At 49.4% G+C, this 21,381-nt stretch overlaps 5 protein-coding genes across 5 annotated transcripts; 1 reads left to right on the forward strand and 4 right to left on the reverse strand.

Annotated features, from left to right (window-relative positions):
• Positions 1-8,693: 8,693 nt before the first annotated feature.
• On the reverse strand, positions 8,694-9,659 carry EI90DRAFT_3019101 (uncharacterized protein; the record flags this gene model as incomplete). The annotated part of the gene is made up of 4 exons (XM_039057307.1): positions 8,694-8,813; positions 8,945-9,436; positions 9,469-9,521; positions 9,551-9,659. 4 exons carry the CDS (start codon positions 9,657-9,659, stop codon positions 8,694-8,696), a joined length of 774 nt encoding a protein of 257 aa, XP_038912198.1.
• A 1,987-nt stretch (positions 9,660-11,646) lies between these two features.
• EI90DRAFT_3128848 (uncharacterized protein) lies at positions 11,647-12,700 on the reverse strand (the record flags this gene model as incomplete). The annotated part of the gene is made up of 6 exons (XM_039064142.1): positions 11,647-11,855; positions 11,908-11,985; positions 12,042-12,124; positions 12,180-12,438; positions 12,495-12,615; positions 12,677-12,700. The coding sequence occupies 6 exons, from the start codon at positions 12,698-12,700 to the stop codon at positions 11,647-11,649; spliced, it is 774 nt and encodes a 257-aa protein (XP_038912199.1).
• Positions 12,701-15,941: 3,241 nt separating this feature from the next.
• EI90DRAFT_3237077 (uncharacterized protein) lies at positions 15,942-16,623 on the forward strand (the record flags this gene model as incomplete). The annotated part of the gene is made up of 2 exons (XM_039066517.1): positions 15,942-16,049; positions 16,099-16,623. The coding sequence occupies 2 exons, from the start codon at positions 15,942-15,944 to the stop codon at positions 16,483-16,485; spliced, it is 495 nt and encodes a 164-aa protein (XP_038912200.1). The 3' UTR covers positions 16,486-16,623.
• EI90DRAFT_2157927 (uncharacterized protein) lies at positions 16,624-18,011 on the reverse strand. Its single transcript, XM_039052636.1, has 2 exons — positions 17,314-18,011; positions 16,624-17,262 (listed from the first exon to the last, which is right to left on the reverse strand). The coding sequence occupies exons 1-2, from the start codon at positions 17,863-17,865 to the stop codon at positions 16,762-16,764; spliced, it is 1,053 nt and encodes a 350-aa protein (XP_038912201.1). The 5' UTR covers positions 17,866-18,011; the 3' UTR covers positions 16,624-16,761.
• EI90DRAFT_2157935 (uncharacterized protein) lies at positions 18,012-19,926 on the reverse strand. Its single transcript, XM_039052637.1, has 2 exons — positions 19,521-19,926; positions 18,012-19,447 (listed from the first exon to the last, which is right to left on the reverse strand). Exons 1-2 carry the CDS (start codon positions 19,717-19,719, stop codon positions 18,159-18,161), a joined length of 1,488 nt encoding a protein of 495 aa, XP_038912202.1. The 5' UTR covers positions 19,720-19,926; the 3' UTR covers positions 18,012-18,158.
• Positions 19,927-21,381: the final 1,455 nt, after the last annotated feature.

Below are 21,381 nucleotides of genomic sequence, written 5' to 3' on the forward strand. Positions count from 1 at the left end.
CACCATCACCACCATCCTCTGCTGTCCGGACCAAGGTCCGTGAGCCCGAACAGTTCGATGGGAAAGATCCCCGAGAACTCCGAGTATTTCTGGTCCAATGCGAACTCAATTTCCAGGACCGTCCCCTCGCTTGTGCTAGTGACCATGCTAAGGTCATCTTCACGCAGTCCTACCTCAAGGGATGGCCCTCAATTGGTTTGAGCTGGATCTATTATTCGATCAAAATTCTACACTTCATCCACGATGGATGAATAACTATCAAGAGTTCGTCAATGAACTTCAAACCAACTTCGGTCCTCATGATCCTGTGGGTGATGCCGAAGTTCAACTAATGACCCTGGACATGAAGGATGTCATATCAGTGCATACCAGATCCCGACCTGACTTCCAGACCTCCTCCTTCACCACCTCCGGAGTCCTACCCTACCACTGTCCATTCCGATATTCACCTTCGGTCCTGGCACCACACCTCCCTTCACCTCCATGCCACCTCCACTCCTCCATCACTCTCCTGTCCTATCTCCATCTGCTCCAATACCCACCTCGGACCGAACACCACCCCTCTCGCCACCCTCCTACTACTCCTCCTCCTACTCCTCCGCTCCCTCCTCACAACACCTCCACCCTTCCGTCATCCTCCTACTCTTCTGCCGTCCACTCCGATACTCACCTTCGGACCTGACACCTCACCTCTCCTCCTTCCTTGTGAGGTCTCTGGGTAGCTCAGCACACAGGGCCATTGTCATATCCATCCCCGGCCATCGACTTCCAGTTCCTCCGATCCCTCCAGTCTAACTCCGCTCCTCCCTCACTAACCTCGGAGCCCCTGTATTCTGCAATCCTCTCGGTACCCCTCGATGGTCACCACCCCCTCATTTCAATTTATTACCTATGCCTCCCTAAGTATGGAGCCCCGAAGACTTCCGGACAGCTCCGACATCCGCTAGCGCACCCCCGCCTCCGCTGGGCAATACACTCGCCTGCCCTGCAGAGCCCACCTTCGGGCCTATCCCTCCTTTCCGTTTCTGGGTTAACGCCTGCCTTTCCACTAACCCCGCGACCCGACTCGTCGGTAATATTCAGTCGGCTAATGTTTAAACTCCGTTAGCTCCGCTCCGTTCGGCTCCGCCAATTGCGGACCCGTCTTCGCTGTAACCATATATATATCCCACTTGTACATAGGTTACACCCCAGTAGTAAAATCAACTAGAGTTACCCCCCCTAGGTTCTAATTGCCAGTCAGTAAGTTAGGGCATGGACGTGTCACTAGGCACAGCGCTCTTGGCAGAAGTCGCTGAGGCCGAAGCCCTCCGCTACGGAGACATTCCTTCGTCTCGAATCTGGTCTCTGACAGCCATAAGTGATACAAGTATGTGTATTTTATGGTGGTGTGTAAGCAGTTACCCGGAGGTTCCCGCTTACCCATGTGACTGTTAAAACGTGTGGATTCGGACGACTTCGGAGTGGAATCGGAGACTTAGCATGGAAGGACCTCGGCCTCAGCGACTCAGGTGGAGCGCTGTGCCATTGCTGGTTGTCCTAGGGGTCCCTAATTTCGGATCTAGCAGAGGGAAAGTCTCTTGGGGGAGTTCATGTCGATTTCGGACTAAACCAAAACAAGTATGTACAAGCGCCGATATATATAATGGAAGGGGCAAAAGCACAAGGAGAACAAAGGGTAACTGAATCGGAATGAAGACGTCCGAACGGGAACAAAGGGTAGAAGGAGCGGAGCGGTACCGAAGGTCATAAGGCAGGACCTGTGATACATCTGAAAGGAGGTAGGAAGGGCGAGGCCCAGAGGGGCAGGAGGATGAGGGGAAGTGGGGATGATGACTAACTGGCTAGAATAGGAAGAAGCAGTAGTCCAAATAGGGGTGAGGGGAAAACGCGAGAAATACATTACAAGCGGCGAGAGTGCCGAAGGCAATCCGTGAAGCTCGGGGGTTGCGGAGCTTATGGAGGTTACAGAGGCGGGGTTGAAAGTCTGAGGGATATTGGCAATGGTGTTTACGTAGTATGAGGTTACCAATGCAATGGACTAAGACCGAGGTGGAGTCAAAGTCCAAGGTAGGGACTATGACAGAGGCTCGGAGTAAGGTACGAGCGGTGTCCGAGTGCGAAGTATGGAACAGCAGTGGAAGGTCGTAACTTGGCGGAAGGGTGGTGGAGGAGTAACAGAGGGAGGAGAGAGGGGAAGGGTAAGGAAGAAGGAGTGGCGGAAAGGAGAGTAGTCAGGTCTAAAGGTGAGTATCAGAACGGACGGGGGAAGCGTAGGGGATGACGGGAGGGTGGAGGTGTTGTGAAGGGGGAGCGGAGTAGTAGGAGGGTGGTGTGAGGGGCGGTGTTCGGTCCGAGATGAGTATCGGAGCGGACAGAGGTAAGGTCGGAGAGGTAAGGAGGAGGTGTGTTGCCCGGACCGAAGGTGAGTATCGGAACGGCAGCGGTAGGTTATGACTCCGGAGGTGAAGAGGGTGGAGGTCCGGAAGTCGGGTCGGGGTCGGGTATGCACGGATATGACAGTGACTATATGTATCTAATTACATGTGGCTTGGGGTTCAGGGCTATTGCCCTGACATTCCTCCTCCCTCTCTCTTCCCTCTGGCCCTCTTCTGTTGGCCTCCTGCCTAGTTACGACCTTCTGCCACTGTCCCATACCCTGTACTCGGACACCGCTCATACTTTAGCCCTGAGACTCCGTCATAGCTCCTACCTCAGACTGTGACTCCACCTCGGTCTTAGTCCATTGCATTGGTGACCTCATACTACATAAACACCATTGCCAATATTCCTCGGACTTTCAACCCTGCCTCCGTAACCTCCGCAACCTCCGAGCTTCATGGATCATCTTCGGCACTTTCGCCACTTGTAATGTATCTCTCACGTTTTCCCCTCACCCCTATTTGGACTGCTGCTTCTTCCCATTCTAGCCGGTTGGTCATCATCCCCACTTCCCCTCATCCTCCTGCCCCTCTGGGCCTCGCCCTCCTTACCTCCTTTCGGACATATCACAGGTTCTGCCTTATGACCTTCGGTACCACTCCACTTCTGTCATCCCTTTGTTCCCATTCGGATGCCTTCGTTCCAATTCAGTTCCCCTTTATTTCCTTGTGCTTTCGCCCCCTCCATTATATATATCGGCGCTTGTACATACTCGTTGGAGGCTTAGTCCGAAACCGACCTGAAATGCCCCCTAGAGACTTCCTGCTCGCCTACTGTGAAATTAAGGACCAAATGGACAAACAGCAATGGCACAGCACTCCACCTGAGTTGCTGAGGCCGAGGTCCTCCCATGATAAGTCTCCGATTCCACTCCGGAGTCGTCCGAATCTGCCTGTTCTAACACAGGATGGACACCACATCAATAAGTATGTCATCGAGTTCAACCAACATGCCTCTCAACTTCATGGTTATGGGGAAGCTGTGCTCCATCATTTGTTCTATAATGGATTGCCAGAATGTATCAAGGACGATATTGCCAGAGTAGGTAAACCTTCTACTCTTTCAGAACTTCACACCTTGTCGCAAACTTTCAATGCACACTATTGGGAGCGTAAATCCGAAGTGACATGTCACGCGAAACCCTCCTCCTCTAATGTTTTCGACAAGTCCACCACCGCTTCTCGTTCCGACCCCATTCCTTCCTCCTCCTCTTTCAACTCCACTTCTGTTAGCAAGCCTCCAAAGGACAATAAGAAGTCTGAGGCCAGCTCCAAGGTTAGTGGAGAAGGAGCGGAGGTACACCAGAGGGATTGGAGGGATCGGAAGTCAATGGCCAGGGATGGATCCCTCCATCTTTGCATTGACTTCTGAGGGCTGAACAAGATCACCAAAAAGGATCACTACCCACTTCCCCACATTTCAGACCTCCTTGATGCACCTAGCCATGCCACGTCTATACCAGACTCGACCTCCGGCATGCTTACCACCTGGTTCACATTGCAGCAGGCGACGAATGGAAGACTTCCTTCTGCATGCGCTATGGTTCCTATAGTGGCTTGTCATGCCATTCGGTCTCACGAATGCACCTGCGGCTTCCAGCGATTCGTCAACACGATCTTTGCCGACCTCTTGGACGTTTCTGTGGTAGTCTACCTAGACGACATCCTTACCTACTCGGAAGACATGGCTTCACATCAGGAGCATGTCCGAGAAGTTCTTAGGAGACTCCGCAAACACGGCCTATACACCAATCCGAAGAAATGCGAGTTTCATACGGACACTACGGAATATCTCGGTTACTGCCTCTCTCCTTCCGGACTCACCATGTCCATCGAGAAGGTCAAAGCCATCCAAGATTGGCCCGAGCCCCGTAAAGTCAAGGATGTCCAATCCTTCCTTGGCTTCGCTAACTTCTATCGGTGTTTCATCCACCAATACTCCGACATTGTGGTCCCCTTGACACCCTTACATGCAAAGGAGCCCCCTGGCTATTCTCTGACGATTGTCGCTCTGCTTTCAACACCTTGAAAGAAGCCTTCACTTCTGCTCCTATCCTCACACATTGGCTACCCGACGCCCCCCTCATTGTAGAAACCGACGCCTCCGATTACGCATCTCCGGAATCCTTCCATTCGTGTGATGACGAGAGATTCGCCCCATCGCTTTCCGCTCTAGAACACTCTCGGGCCGGAGCTCAATTACGACACCCATGACAAGGAACTGCTCGCCATTCATGATGCATTCCAATGGGCTCATTACCTTGAAGGTTCAGGAACCCCAATCGACGTCGTCACTGACCACAAGAACCTCGAGTATTTTCCACCACCAAACTCTTGACCCGCGGCAAGCCCCTGGTCAGAGTTCCTCTCCCAATTCCACATGACTGTCCGATTCCGTCCCGGAAGACTCGGAGTTAAACCAGATGCGTTGACTAGACGCTGGGACGTCTATCCCAAAGAAGGGGATATGGACTACGCTCGCATCAATCCACAGAACTTCCGACCGGTCTTCACTTCGGAGCAGCTCACTGCGTCCTTACGAGCCACGTTCCTAGCTGCCACAGTAATCCGAGCAGTACTCGTCGACACAGAGGCTCTTCCGAGACATCCTAACCTCCCTCTCCTCCGACACCACAATCTCTTCTCATCTCGCTTCCCCCAACCTCCCCAATTCCCGCTGGTCCGTTGATGCCGAAGGCCTCTTAAGGCTGGACAACCGCATTTATGTTCCGGATTCTAACGATCTCTCTCCGTTTTGCGAGACAAACACGACCACCAACTTTCCGGACACTTCGGGCAAAACCGGACTCTGGATCTAGTACGTCATGAGTATACCTGGCCGGGCATCCGTAACTTCGTCAAGAGTTACATCTCCTCCTGCACTTCTTGTGCCTGTGCCAAAGTCCCCCGTCATAAGCCTTACGGCTTACTCAAACAACTCCCCATCCCCGAACGTCCTTGGAACTCCATCTCCATGGATTTCATCGAACAGCTACCCTCCTCTTCCGGATTCACTTCCATCTTGGTCGTCGTGGACCGCCTGTCCAAACAGTGCATTTTCATCCCTACCCACGATACCATCACCTCTCCGGAACTGGCCAAGCTCTTCCTCCTCCATGTGTTCTCCAAGCACGGAGTTCCATCCCACGTCACCTCCGACAGGGGTCCGGAGTTTGTCTCTCATTTCTTCCGTTCACTTGGTAAGGCCCTCGACATCCACTCCACTTCACCTCCGTTATCATCCGGAAGGAGACGGTCAGACCGAACGGATGAACCAGACGCTCGAGCAGTACCTGCGCATCTACAGTAACTACCAGCAGGACAATTGGTCCGAACTCCTGCCTCTCGCAGAGTTCGCATACAACAACGCTCCGAATGCCACCACGGGCTCTCCATTCTTCGCCAACAAAGGCTACCATCCAACATCACCGTTCACCCGGAGCGAGACCTGACATCAGTACGCCCAAGAGTACTCCGTAGATCTCGACTCCCTCCACCACTTCCTTCTGCAGGAAATGCATCTCGCTCAGATCCGTTATCAGGGCCCGGCAGACTCCTGGAGTCCTGCCCCAGCTTTCGAAGTAGGAACCTCGGTCTATGTAAAGGCCAAGTATTCCGCTCCACCCACCTTCCAAAAAGCTCTCCGAAAAAACCTCGGCCCATTCGAGATCATTGCCCACATTGGAACCCACTCCCTCACTCTCCCCTGCCGGAAAACATGCGAGCCATTCACCCGGTATTCCATGTCTCGCAGATCGAACCCTCCATCCCAAACTCATTCCGAACCGCCACCAGCCACTCTGCCTCCCATAGAAATCGAAGGCGAGATGGAGTTCGAGATCGAGAGATACTCGACTCCAAGATCGACCGACGTAGATGCAACAAGTTGCTCTACCGGTCAAGTGGCTAGGCTATGAAGGGACCGACGAGGAGACACAATGGCTCCTTGCCGGCGAACTCGATCACCCTCCGACCTCGTCGAAGCGTTCCACTCTCGGTACCCAGACAAGCCTGGACCCGAAGCTCCTTAGGAACCCCAATCCTCTCCCATTCTCCTTTCTCTCCACTCCTCACTTCCGTTTTCATTTTCTTTTCTTCTGTAAGTACAGCTCCCCTCACCTTACTAATTCTGGGCCTTCAAGGGTTCAGGCCTAAGAAGGGGATACTGTCATATTCATCCACAGCCCCATCAACTTCCACTACCTCCAATCTCTCCGGACTACCTCTGCTCCTTCACTAACCTTGGAGCTCCCATATTCCACAATCACCTCGGTATCCCTGATGGTCACCACCCCCTCTTTTCAATTTATTACCTACACCTCCCTAAGTACAGAGCCCCGAAGGCTTCCAGACAGCTCCGACGTCTGCTAGCACACTCCCACCTCCACTGGGCAATTCACTCGCTTGCCCTGCAAGCCCACCTTCGGGCCTATCCCTCCTTTCCATTTCTGGGTTATTGCTTGCCATTCCACTAACCCCATAACCTGACTTTTCGGTAATATTCAATCAGCTAATGTTTAACTCCGTCAGCTCCACTCCGCTCGGCCCTGCCATTTATGGGCCCACCCTCGCTGTAACTATATATACTCAACTGTACATAGGTTACACCTCAGTAATAAAATTGACTAGAGTTGACCCCTTTAGTTCTCGTTGCCAGTAAGTAAATTAGGGCACAGACGTGTAACTTGGCACAGCGCTCCTGGCATAAGTCGCTGAGGCCGAAGCCCTCCGCCATGGAGACATTCCTTCATCTCGATCTGGTCTCTGACACGTACCCTCTCCTTCATCATCCATCTCAACCTCAACCTCACTCGCACTCTCATCCCTGCTTCCTTCTCGATCTACCATGTGCATTGCAGGGTCCCCATCAGGGACCTCAAATGTGACATGCTCAGAATCCTTGCCCACTTGCTCAAAGAAGTGGACATCACAAGATTCCAAATTTTTTCGGGTTGTAGATGAGGAAGGCTTTCTTACCAATCGCTTGGCCAAGGTGTATGCCAGCAGTGGACTGACTCTCCAGCTTGTTGCATTGTCTCTTGGGAATGGCTACTGAGGCTTTGCAGCCAAAAGTGCAGATAGTGGATATGGACAGCTTGTTACCAGTCCAGAGTTCATGAGGGGATACGCCATCGGGTAACATGGAGTGGGGAATGATGTTTTTAATGAGGGTAGAATGACGGAGTGCATACAGCCACATGGTACGTCCCACCAGAGACTTGACACCTTCCAACATCGCAATCAACATGGTTACTAATTGTCAGGGCACATACCCTGACTTAGCCCGGACCCAGACCCGCATCCGGACCCACTCCACTTCCCACACACTTCCTGCACCGCACGCTCTGCGTGCTGCATGATCCGACCCCGGATCCCACCTCATGTGACTTCCGGGTATCCCCGGAAGTTTTCGCCATATTGGGGCCACTGTGGGAAAGTGAGAAGTTAACCTTCTTCTCACTTTCTTACCCACAGTAGGCAAGTGTATCTACTTGCCCCTTTGTTTATATCACTTTCTTACCCACAGTAGCTATGCCCTGAGATGGGCTGTGTTTACAGGCCAGACTGTGGACTGTAGAGAGGAGTCATGGGGACCCGGGGTCCGTCCCCTGACACTAATGTCCTATTCAGCCACACTGTTCTGTGTATGGGGGTTTGTCTTCTTGTGCAAGATTCTTTTACAAATTGGATGAATTCTGAGGAGAAGTATTTGCCACCACAAATGTTGAACGCTGTGCTGTCAGACTCTTCAAACTAACAATATGAGGGAGAAGTGATCCTGTTTTACAATGCCCAATGTTGTAAACACACGCCAAATGCCTCTAAGAGAATAAGGCTGAAAAGGAGGGTTGAACAAGAAACTCAGTCATTCAATGACAATGTCAAAGACGTGGCCGAGAATCCCTGAAATGAAGGCCTAGAACAAAGCTGCAATGATAGTCTGAAATATGGCTTAGCACATCCTTAGTGATGATGCTGCAGCTTGCATACCTTGTTCAACCAAGCCAGTGTGATGTGGAATGATGTGGAAACATTCTTGGCACTGAACTAAACAAATATGCACAAACATGATTGCCAAGAATGGAAGGAAATTTATGTATAATAAAAAACAGGATTACATGCCCAAAGGTCTCAAGAACTCGCCAACAGAGCACTCAGCATCAATCTGCAAAGTCCAAATTCCTTTTTTGAATCGAAGCTCCTCTTTCTCCGATCCATGACTGCCAATAGTGACCTCTGTATGATATTCCCTCACCATGTAGCAATACACTGAATGAGAGCATTCATTTCACCACTTTCAACCAGCCAAATTTCTGCCACAAAGTTGATGCTGCCGAATGTGTTACGATCAATAGCAGCACTGTAGTACAACTGAATAGCGCAACATATCATCTCAAAACGCCGGAGCTGGATTGTCTGCTGTTCATTTGGCAACGTGGCAATGCACTCTGAAAGCCATGGCATGTGAATGAATAAGATTGAAGTGTCTGCCTCTGAAGGACTTGATGAGGACTGGCAGCAATGGGTGGGTAGCTCCAATAGTCCAGCAAGACATCGGGGATCACCTCATGACGAAGTGGAGGAGGGGCTAATTGATGAAGTAGAGCTAGCTCATATTTGTCAACAGCATGCTTGAAGGCACACGAGGTGCAGACCAAGTCGTCAATGGAAGCGAAAGCTGCGATCCCCTTCACATCCAGGAGAGGTATGCTGCTGGTGTGATCATCAAAGAAATGGCCTGTGGCGAAAATAAACTGCTTGAAAGAATCCATGAGGATGGATTCCTTCAGCAAGAACATGTGTCTCCACACATGAGTAGTGCTATTCCCTTGCAAATCCTTCCTAAAGGAAGGTCTAAGAATGTTTGCTTTAATGCCCCAAACACTATGCAACCAATACTGAGCAGCAAGGCTTGCTGGCTCGAGGTGATGCAGCAGTGTTGCAACCCAGCATTGAGTGGAGATTTCAATCTTGTACCACTTGTGTGTGGGAATCTGTACAAAGGGGGCCAAGGAAGGCAACCCACTAGTGAATTGCTGCTCCTGTGGATGCCTTGCTGGACTGCTGTGGGGGTGGGGGCTAGAACATGGGCGAGCACGAGCTGAGACCTGCATGGAGGCTGGGAACCAGAAAAAGAATGAGGACGAGAGCGAGGACTAGGGTGAGAACGAGAACGAGAGCAAGAGCGATGGTGTGCGCTGAGAGAAAAGAATCCATGATAAAGTCAGGTTAAATGTGGACAGAGTTTTCCCCATAAACCAGGAGTTTATCTTGACCCCAAGCATTCATAAATCTCCGTTTTGTCACCAATTTGACCAGAATCATGGCCAAAAATCCTGACTTGCTGGGGATTTAATCAATTTATCTGTATAAATTCACGATTGGGTCCTCAATACATCAACCCAGAAGTGGACTAATCCCAGATCGAATCATTAACTACAGCAAACATAATCGGATTGAGCTTGGTATGAGTGCTACAATATTGTTTGTGGGATATGAAACGAATGAAAGGTGGAGAGCAACTTCTGGTAGCAGAGGATCGAGATAATGAACAAATGGTACAAGAAAATCATAAGCAGAAAAGAAAAGCCATGATGTTGGCCGAGATCACGATGTGAAGAAGCATGAAGTCTGTTAACCTGGGAGACCTGGAGTGAGTCAGGCACAATGAAGTGACCAATGGTTGGCATTACCTCATCTCTCACTGGAGCTCCTCAGGCTCGCACATCTGCACTTTCCCTGTTCCTCATCGCCTCCTTTCACACCCAAGCTCCTCAGACTCATGCATCTACCACTGTGTAGTGGATCATCCCTATGAGTACCTGGAAATTATTCATGAGCATTGAGTCAAGAAGGAAAAGCTTGAATGCCTCTTTTCCCAGTTTGGCATGAGTGCAATTGCTGTCCAATCGGTTACCATGGATTTGCAAGCGAGTGCTGTTGGGTTCCACTCTGTTCTCCCCAACGATAGGTGTGGTTCTTTTCAGAAGGGCACGAGCTATTCGAAATGAGTGTGCTGAACGAGTGGGTGAAAAATTTACTTGCTGTCAGGGCACACCCCACCTGACCCAGCACCGCGCCACCCTACTCCACTCCCCCCGCTACCATGCCTCATTCCTCCTCTCCCTTTTTCCTTCTTTGTCTCTATTTCTATTCCACGGTCGATTTCCCTTTTCTCTACACCTAATACCACTCCCCTGATCGCTGCACCCACATGCACATCCCCACCTACAGAGCGGCACACCTTCAGGATCTCCTGTGGAGACACCCAGAGAGGTCCAGCTGTGTGCAGAGATGATGTGGCTCCCCCCATGTGACCCTGACCGCATGTATATAATAGCACCTGGGGTGGGAACAGAAGAAGCAGCCTTCTTCTCAACTTCCCACTTCAGGCTAAGTGGTCGGGGACACTCCCCCATGATGGGATCACCGCTACACACAGCCGACATCTGTCCCATCAGGTCCCTCATGCCAGGACTTTGCCGCTTTCAGAGCTGTCCCTGACACTTGCATTTTGGTCGCTGCACTACAATGAGAGTTGGCGAACTGCAGATGGAAAGAAGACCAATGACTTACTTTTGGCTTGAAGTGCGATAGATGTAGGCATGTCCTCAGTCTCATCTCCACTATGTGTACTTTGTTGACCATTATCATCATTGTTGCTGCCATTGTTGTCCTCGCTGTTGTTGTCATCAATGTTGTTGCTGTGATGGCTTATGCGACGATGGCCTATCCATCCCAAAAGAGTCTGAGTTAGTCATCGAACACAAACAGGCATTACTTGCGCTTAGGAAGAGTGTCAGAGACCGGATTGAGATGAAGGATTGTCTCCATGGCAGAGGGCTTCGGCCTCAGCAACTCAAGCCAGGAGCGCTGTGCCAAGTTACACGTCTGTGCCCTAATTTACTTACTGGCAACGAGAACTAAAAGGGGGTCAACTCCAGTCGATTTTATTACTGAGGTGTAACCTATGTACAAGTTGAGTATATATAGTTACAGCAAGGGTGGGCCTGTAAATGGCGGGGCTGAGCAGAGCAGAGCTAATGGAGTTAATTAGCTGATTGAATATTACCAACAAGTCGGGTTACGGGGTTAGCAGAATGGTAGGCAATAACCCAGAAATGGAAAGGAGGGATAGGCCAAAGGTGGGCTTGCAGGGCAAGTGAGTGAATTGCCCAGCAGAGGCAGAGTGTGCTAGCAGATGTCAGAGCTGTCTGGAAGCCTTCAGGGCTCTGTACTTAGGGAGGCATAGGTAATATATTGAAAAGAGGGGTGGTGACCATCGAGGGAAGTGGAGGTGATTGTGGAATACAGGAGCTCCGAGGTTAGTGAAGAAGGAGCAGAGGTAGTCCAGAGGGACCAGAGGTAGTGAAGGCAATGGCTGTGGATGGATATGACAAAGAGGATCGATGTCTACAAGATGTTAGAAATTGCAACAAATTGAGAACAAGTCAACTTCGCTCACCTTCATCCATGAGAGCATCATCAATGTATTTGTTCTTTGAAGGGAGATGCAAGCGGATTCTTGATGGAATTTTGCATTCTGAACAAAGGTGTTAGCATGGACATCGTGAATGCATTGATTGATCAAGGAAATACTCTTGGCTGATGGTTGTCTTGGGTGCGATGTCTCATCAGACTGGTCATGGATGACCCTATCCTTGTCATCCCTATTTGGTTTGCTGCCATGAATGCCAGATAAAGAGGAAATGTTGGTGATACTCACCTTTCCCTCACACTTTTCCAGTAATCCCTTGGTTTCCCACACCCTTAGCATGGTAATCATCTGATTCAATTTGGTCATCATCTGATTCAGTGTGGCCCCCATCAAATTTAGTGCAGCTGTCATCTGATTCTTCGTCTGATTTGGTGGGGTCATTTCCGCAGTTGCCCAGTTCAGTGTCACTCTTGATGGCGACATTATCTATGGCAGTATTATTCTGGGAGACATGATGAGCTATGCGCTGTAGTCCTGGGATCCATTTAACATTTTCACCTGCATGGGACAGCGGAATAGTTGTTTAGCATTGGTCCAGCAAGCGTATTGATCACCTTTTTGTTTGGCCTTTTGTCGAAGAACTGTTTTACAATTCTCTATTGCTGTCTTGATTAGTGCTGGAATAGGCCAGCTTTCTTCATAATTCTGTTTGATCCAGGCATGCTTGATAAGGATCTGCATGATGCAAATAATCAGTGTGCTATAATGATGAGGAAAGTGGATTAAATAGGCTCACTTCATCTTGAATTATTTTGAGCATTTCAATGTCAATGGCATTGTATCTTATCGTGCTTTAAGGTATGGCCCCCAATATTTGTGCATAGGGCAGATTGAATGGATTCCTGATATTTGGTTGTCACACTGCAGTATCACGTGAATTAGAAGGCCTCAGTACTCACTCGTACAGTGTTCATATCTTCTTTCATAATGCTCAGTTCCTCCATCAGACAGAAGCCACAATTAAGACGATCCGTGTGACCCTGTGGCCATGGAATTTGCTCTTGGACATGGTTTTGACACACTGAGTGCAACAAAATATATCAGAGTAGCCAATGCAGAGAGGCTACTGCACTTACACGTGTCAGCATCCTTCTGGAGGCCTGGAGGACACGGTCGTAGATCGATGCATTTGAATGTGAAAATAGAGGGAGACTTGCCTTCTAGCACCTTCTCGAGCTGTTCTTTTTCACATCTGAGGGAAGAAATCATGCGTTTTTGAGTTACAGAATGGCATGAGAAATGGTGCGATGGTGGAGCATAAGAGGCTGGTCACCTGGGCAGATTGTGTTTGGTCCAGTTGAATTCGTTCTCATCTCAAACAGAACCAAATATGCCAAAATAACATGTCTCAAGCGCCTGCAGCTTCCATTGGTGTAATTTCCCCTCTCACTCAACCGTTTAGCTCTCTGAGAGGTGGGACACATCTGGGTACTTTGATCAAACATTTTGAGACTGCCTTAAGCTATGGTTTGCGATTGCCACACAAGTGACACAACCAAAGCTTGGAAGCCAAGGTACTCGACTAGCATGGCTCGCAGACACCATGAAGTCAAAAGGTCACATCTTTTTGGATGTCCGGCTCCCCATAGCTATTACAAAAGGCAAAAAGGAACTCTCAATCCTGCTATGGAATCAGAACTCAACACAATGGGGAATTCACCATGGGAAGATCCATTCAAATATGAGCACTGGGCCTCAGAAGTGGAAATGGCACACTTTGACGATGATTGCAAAATTTTGTATGCTTCCAGTCAGCTATGAATACAGTTTGGTGCTAACATCTGCTCCTAATGCTAATGGAAGCAATGATCGGAATGATGATGGATCCCAGAGTGATGATGGATCGGGGGAATTCTCAGGGCCTAACCAGGCATCTCTGGAAGAGTGGATGGAGGCTGTTGAGGAATATAAAGCAGGCATGAACTTACGGCGCTATAACCAATTTTGTGTGTCGTAATTTCTCTCACTTTGTCATCAGCTAACCTACAAATGCAGACAACCAGCCCCTTTCCAGTGTAGACTACACAAACCTGAAGATGTTCAACATTATGATTCGCAGCAATATGTCTGGTTTGACATATAGCATTATTCAGTCACGCTTTGAAGACCTTCAACTGAAGTCGCTTCATCAACTTCACTCATACATCTCCAGGCTTTCCATGTCATAGAGCATTCATATGACTGCTGCATTAACAGCTGCTGCTGTTTTTCTGGTGAACTTGCCAATCTCAATACTTGTCCATACTGCAAGCAATCACACTTCAAACCAAATTGTCGTCGTCCCTTCAAGACCTTCCATTATCTCCCAATGGGACCTCGCCTCAAAGCGCTCTACACAAACAAGAGCTTTGCTGAACATCTAAAATACCGTGGGGCTCTATACTGGGACTATTGACGATGTCTTTCATGGAATCCACTACCATCATCTACAGCAACAACAAGTTTGTCTTGATGGGCAGCGATATCAGCACTATTTATTCGGTGATCACTGGGACATTGCACTGGGGATCATGATGGATGGATTTCAGATCTTTAAATGCCAACACGATGGCAGCATGACTTACTGGCCCATTATCACAATCAACTTCAACCTGCCACCCAAGGAACGTACTAAACTATCAAATATAATCCCACTTGCTATAATCCAGGGGCCAAAGGCACCAAAAGACTTCAATTCCTTCTTGCAGACAGTTGTTGATGACTGCAAGCAGCTGGCTCTGGGAGAATGGGTATTGGATATAACTTCAAATGAAACTTTCAAGCTTCAAGCTTATCTGATTTCTTTTCATGGCGATATGGTTGCTGTGAAGCACATATTGAATTTTAAGGGTCCTAATGGGATTTCCCCATGCTCAGTCTGCCACATTAAGGGAATTAGGAATCTTGATGGTGCGACAACATACTATGCCCTCACACACCTCCTCTTGACCAGCCCAAAACATGTGATACATACTGGGATATTCGGGACAACTTGCTCCGTTCCAAATCTGATTATCAACACACACTCTCAGAGGTCGCTTCCCTCCTAGGCAGTTCCAGAGGCTCAAAATCGAAGCTTTCTAAAATCCAACAACAGTCTGGGATCAAGGGAAACTGTGTGCTCACTGAACTTCCATCCATTTCAATTACTAGGTCTTTCCCCCATGATTGGATGCATCTTTGCCTAGAAAATCACTCAAAAAATCTGGTTGCACTATGGCAAGGTAAATATAAAGGCTTGGATGAGGGGAAGGAAAGCTATCAGCTTTCCGAAGCTCTCTGGGAAAGAATCGGACAAGAAACTGCTCAAGCTGGGGACACGGTACCCTCATCCTTCAGATGTCATACCCCAAACATTTGGATGGAAAAGCACATCTTCACAGCTGAAGATTGGGCTTTCTGGATGATTCACATAGTGCCGTATGTTCTCAGGAACAGGTTCAACCGCCCCAAATATTACAAACATTTCATGAAATTCAATTCAATCCTCAAATGCACCATTCAATATTCTTTCACAGAGAAAGACCTGGATGAGTTGGAGCAAGATATCGTTGATTATGTGAAAGAATATGAAATGTGAGTTCATTTTATCACTTGAGTTTTGTGTGTGAAACAATATATTGCGTGGCTTTTCTAGTATTTACTACCAGTTTTCGGCTCAGCATTTATCTGCATGCCCCCTCACTGTGCATGCACTCCTTCATATCCCATATGACATTCGAAACAATGGGCCACCATGTAACAATTGGACCTTCATCATGGAGCGTTGGTGTGGTTCGCTTTTACCCACCATCAAATCTCGGAAACAACCATTCACGTGCCTCGTATCAGGCAGCACAATTATTTGAGGTTGTAAACCGCTACAACGTAACTCAGCTGATGCCACTGAGACATGATATGAATGCAACCCCGTCAAACACAACCATACTCCTGACCTGACAATTCGAAAGAAGATTGCAAAACATTTGACGACATCTTTCGGTGGCTCGATCAGAGCCTGGTTGGACATCCTTCCACAAATAATGGAGCGCTGGGCGAAAGTTCGCATTGGTAATGGGGGCGATCTTATTCGAGGGGCCATTGCGCAGATGAGCAGTCGGCAGAGTTTCCGCGATGCCTCTTTTGTCCGTGTGAGTGATCGCAATTCTGGTTTACATAATCCAATATGTTATTTGATAGTATGAGTTGATTGCTGACGCGAATGCACACCGCCCACGAGCCAAAGAAGATTTTGTTCGTACTGTCTACTATGGGCGGCTCGAGTATATCCTTCACTGCACCATCCCATCAAACGTCATATCCGAGCCCGAAACCATTCTTTTTGGTGTTAATACCACTTGTGATACCCAGGGACACGATGCTACACTAGAGCTGACCTATTTTAGAAGTTTGACGTCGTACATTGAAATCGTGGACTTGGCTGCAATCTGCGCAGTGGTGGGTCGCATCCAAATTGGCACCACGAATCCTCAATGGGCGATTGTTGACCGGAGCGGTTCCTGGGCCCGCACCGCCTTCACGGATGACTCACTGACTGTAGACGCTCCCCAACAAGACGAACTCTGACAAAAATCCATTGTGTATGCTTAGGATACCTAGCTACGAATCAAATTTACATCTAGCTTCCGAATTGCGACTTTGTCTGGTCTACCATGAGATAAAAATCCGGCTCTGTTCCGCCTCCAGCAAACAGTGAAACCGGTCTGTAAAAGATCAGGATAAAAATCCTATTCCACTGGGCCTGAAGGTAGCAGTCCGCGAAGTTACATGATAACGGACAACGTCTTGTTTCCAATAATCGCACAATGGTCAGGACTTTTCGCAAAATCTTGGCCTATCACGTTACAATATCATGGAATCGCTTCTCTCAGTGCGTGAAGGAGAGTAGGAACGAGGACGAGGACGAGAACGAGAACGAGAACGAGAACGAGAACGAGAACGAGGGCGAGGGCGAGGGCGAGAGCGAGAGCGAGGACGAGAACGAAGGCGGGAGTGGGAATAAGAAGGGGAGCGAGAACGGAGAGGATAACGGGAATGAGAGCAAAAACGCATTCCCATGGGCGAGCGCGAGTGCAGACTTCTGGAAGGGGAAGGCGAACGGGAACGAGAACGCGAACGGGAACGAGAACGCGAACGCAATGGTGAACGTCCACGAACAGGCAACACTGGGCGACGTGGTGCTCGTGCCCGACGTGGATATGGAAGTTCCCCTCTCGGATGAGGCCGTGCGGAGGCAGGGTGACTCGAAAAAGTCCCTCTACGGCCTCTTCCACGTTCCAGCGCTGTGGCCCCCACCCCACCCAGGCCACGCCCAGTCCCCAGCACATTCATTTCTCCTTCGTCCTGAGAAATACTCAGCCCCGAGGTGAGACGTGCGGACAATGAAATCCTTACCGGATTTAACCGCTCAAGCAATGACTTCGAACCTGACGGGCCAATCTTGGAGACGGGTGTAGGGGGCGATGTAGGCGACCGAACTGCAGGCCGAGGGCGCTTCATGAAGCTCGATGGCGGCGGCGTCTGAGGCCTCTCCGAAGCACCGCCTACCTGGACCTTGCTTGATGGCTGAGGTTCAACAAGATCCATAGGGATTACTTCAGCCTCCATCGTATTTGGCGGCTCCATGTCCAATCCCGATCGAGTTCGTTGTTCCCCACCACCTAGATGCGGATCCGACTCCTTTTCGCCCAACCTCACCCCCTTCGCCATCGAGCTGCCCATAGAGGGCTCTGCGATGCTTGGGGTTGTCGAAGGTACCACCTCCATCGGCCCCGTTAGCCCCCCTGGCTCCATCATACCTCCTGGTGCATCAATCTCCATCGCAGGCGGCCGTGAGACGCCAAGCTCAGACAGAACATCTGGGGGCAGGTCCTCAAAGTTAGTCTTTGAGTCCCGAAGTATAGCTAAGCTACCCTGCCGACACTGTTTTAACTGGATTTCGGACATCCTCGCTCGTCGCTTTGCTGGGCCACGAGCTGTCAAGATACAGACGTAGAGTAGTTGTCCGTACCCCTCTGCCAGCTTTGTTTCCCAATGTCGGCTTTGCTTGCTCCTCCGATATCCGCTTTAGGCAGATCTCGCTCCCGAGGTACGCACCAGCTATCAACAGTCGCCCCTCCGGATGATTACGTGTTTCTTCCACTCGTTGAAGCTCTTTGTAGATTCGCCTCGAATAGTCCCGCCTGCTTTCATTCTGCCGTTGGGGATATTTCTGCTGCATCGCCATGGTTTTATCTATATCAAGTTCGCACCCACTGTCCGAACTGCTGGAGCTGCTGTCGGAAACTGAAGGGGCACTTGAGGCAGGAGGCGCTGGAATGGGGGGAGAGAACGTGGGTAACGGAACGCTGGAGTTGTGGTCGTGGAGCTACACTTCCTACGATCAATGGAGGCGCGGGTGGCGGGGGAAAAGGTGGAGGATGACGAGGAAGGTCAGTCGAGGGCTGAGCGCGGAAACCTCTTGGTTGATGGACAGCGTCCGACTTCGCGACAGCTTCAACATTAACGCCTCTACCAAAGCATTTTTCGAGCACCATGAACGTATTTTCAGGGAGGGCAATGGGTCGAGGGTGTGTGCACAGGCCCAGCTCATTTGCAACAATCCACGTAAGGCTTTGCTTCATTTTCATCTCTGTCAACGGATAGACAATCCAGGGGAAAGCCCGACGGATACTTGATGTGCTTTCCTCGAGGAAGAGATTGACTCTAACATCCTGCCCCACCCCGACTAGGGGGCTTGTTGCGGCGTGTGCGTATATTTGAGATGAGGGTCTGTGTGCTGTTTTCTGACCGTCCCACACCCGTACCTGGAAAATAGGGACGCCATGACGATGAAGAGTCGATATGTTGGGATCAGACAAATCAAGGTCATCGAAGAAGGTGGCGCCAATCATATTTTCGTCGACTGGATGATGCAACAGTGGCCGGGTGACAGATCGATGAACTACGTCAAGCATGGTAAACATAACGTATGTACACCAAGCTCTCATTTCATATATGCCACAGCAGAAGTTCGCAAGAAGGAGGGGATCTGGATTATGGCCTTCATGGGCACGAAAGGGATAGAGAGCCGCAAATTGATGGGACGGTATAGGCCAGTAAGGCTTAAAGGAGACAATTTGGGTGTAGCATACAAGGTGATGCCAGGCCAAGTATAATTCGAAGACGGACTCGAACCAATCATCAAGCTTCTGGCGAAGGCCCGGACTCAGCATCCATGGGTCGATATTACGACGATCGTCTTGTATTATATGGTGATAATCGAGAGGGGGGTCATCAGCATAGCGTGTCAGGTAGGGATAGTGGGGACGGTTCAGATGGTAGATGACGGAGTTCTCGACAAAATCATTTGGATCAATCCTGGGGTATTTCCATGAATGGCCATCATCGAGGGGGCGAGCACCTTCCCGATCATATGGATCCGCAGCTGAGAAACCTTTTGGGTACCCCTGAAAGCGATATACTTTCGCCTTCATACTGTTCGACGCAATCAATCGCCAATTTGTAACACAGTATAAGTCGACAGACACTAAGGAACGATCCAAAAAATGCCAACAAATAGATGAGCAACGCGACATAAGAAAAGACGAACACAAACGCACCGGAAAGTCTATTCTCCTCCTTAATCATGTCCTCGAGATGATTTAGTCGAGATTCAGTCATGGGCCACTGATCTTGCAGCCAACGGACTGTAGTACGCTGTAAATGACCAGAGACACGATCATAATTAAAAGGATCGAGAACAGGATGTTGTTCCGAATGCGTCGAAGGCGCTGGAGTGCTACCTTCAAATTCAACCATAACCCACCCGGGTCGATTGGGCAAGGAGGGTCGTTGCACTCCGTCACAAGCAGCAAACCCATGATCAGGGGCGTCTGGGACAACCACTGGCTAATGGGAGAGGCTAGGCTGAAGAGCTGAGCCTGACAAAGTACCGGCGGCGGATGACGTCGTCTTTTTAGTAAAACCCAAGTTACGAGGTATTGGCTGTGAACGATGAACATTGAGAACCAAGTTCGACGCGCGAGGTTATGGTAAAAACACGCCAACCTTATTGATTGAGGGGCCAGGCAAGGCGGCAGATTCATCCGTAGCTCGTTTCTGCGCCGTGACCTCAGCTGCGCCAGAAAGGAGAGACGGGGGTGGGACGCGACGTTGAGGTTGTCGTCTCCAACACTCCCACTGCCCTTGAATGCACTGGAAGCCCGAGCACCCTCAGCAGCCCCACGGTTCATGGAAGGGTGATTTTTTTGCGACATGGTCTTGGGGGAGTAAACAACGATGAGCTAACGAAAATGAGTTGGTCCAAGTGTCAGACAGGTTCGCGGTGTGAGCCGAAAAATGGCCAACTGCGAACTAATCTCACGGGTTCCGGAAACTCTCGGACGGTGCAAACGAACGACAGTCCTCTTCTATGAGTGTCATGGGACAAGAGAATAACAAGGATTTCATGAAGGACGAGTGGTTCGTCGAATTTCCATGTTATGGTACATGTATATTCCACCATATTATAATACAATAGATATTGAGCATCAAGGTTCACGGCTTGTGGTAGAATAAGAATTAGTGTTCGCGAGTTAAGTACACTAGGGCAAGCTAATTAGTGCTATCACTGGTCAACGATTCACGTTTCATATCACCGGGAATATATGACATGGACGCTATTGCGATAATTTCCATACTTAAATTTCTCTTGAGCTTTTAGTTTAGTGATAGATGGGTAGGCAAACAAGCTTGGCTTCGCGTGGGAAATAAAGCCTTTCAACCCACCTGGAATAAGTACATCAGGCATTGAATAATGCGTACAGATGACGGCAAACCTAGCAAAGGGCACGGCAGATACCCCAAGAACGACTGAGACGCTGAGGCCAGCGTATAAGACGAAATGTCGGACTAGCGATGTTGTCGCTCAGTCCGCTATGCGTGAGCTTGAAATATATTGGAAATATTCACCTAGCGATGTTGTCGCTGGTGTACGAATATTAGATACAAGTTGTTAAACACATAAGTGAAGGAGAAAACTTAGACTCACCTCAGTCCGCTATGCGTGAACTGAGGAGAAGTCGTAAGGTCCAAAAATTGGTGTTTTATAGTCAGGCGCTATCAATGCGCACTGACTTTAGTAACAACTGATCCAAAAAAAGGAAACAAAGTAAATCTTAGCGCTGCAAGACTCAACATCAACAACGTGAGTTGGCCTCAGCGTACGCTTGTATCCCAAGAAATTTAACACAGCGCACATTAATCTCGTGCCTCCATTACAGCAAGGTGCAAAACAAACGGCGCAACAGATTTGGATGAATGGTCGATCAGATCATGTGACCAACCCTATTTAGGAAACTGCAAGTCGATCATCATTTATTTTCTGCCATTTGTGGATAATCACATGACCTGCACGGACATTCATTCACATTGGGCGCGTCGATTTTTTTGCACCTTGCTGTAAGCGTAGCAGTTCACAAA

Source organism: Cantharellus anzutake (genome assembly GCF_015039405.1).
Source record: "Cantharellus anzutake strain C23 chromosome Unknown EI90scaffold_53, whole genome shotgun sequence".
Classification (NCBI taxonomy): domain Eukaryota; kingdom Fungi; phylum Basidiomycota; class Agaricomycetes; order Cantharellales; family Hydnaceae; genus Cantharellus; species Cantharellus anzutake.

Bases quoted from the DNA above. Each gene is read 5' to 3' on its own strand.
- EI90DRAFT_2157927 (XM_039052636.1), bottom strand. From the start codon at position 17,865: ATGTCCGAAATCCAGTTAAAACAGTGTCGGCAGGGTAGCTTAGCTATA. The intron at 17,263-17,313 runs GTAAGGATTTCA...AGTATTTCTCAG, and splicing joins TGCTTGAGCGGTTAAATCCG to GACGAAGGAGAAATGAATGT.
- EI90DRAFT_2157935 (XM_039052637.1), bottom strand. From the start codon at position 19,719: ATGGTTGAATTTGAAGGTAGCACTCCAGCGCCTTCGACGCATTCGGAA. The intron at 19,448-19,520 runs GTGCGTTTGTGT...ATCGTTCCTTAG, and splicing joins GGAGGAGAATAGACTTTCCG to TGTCTGTCGACTTATACTGT.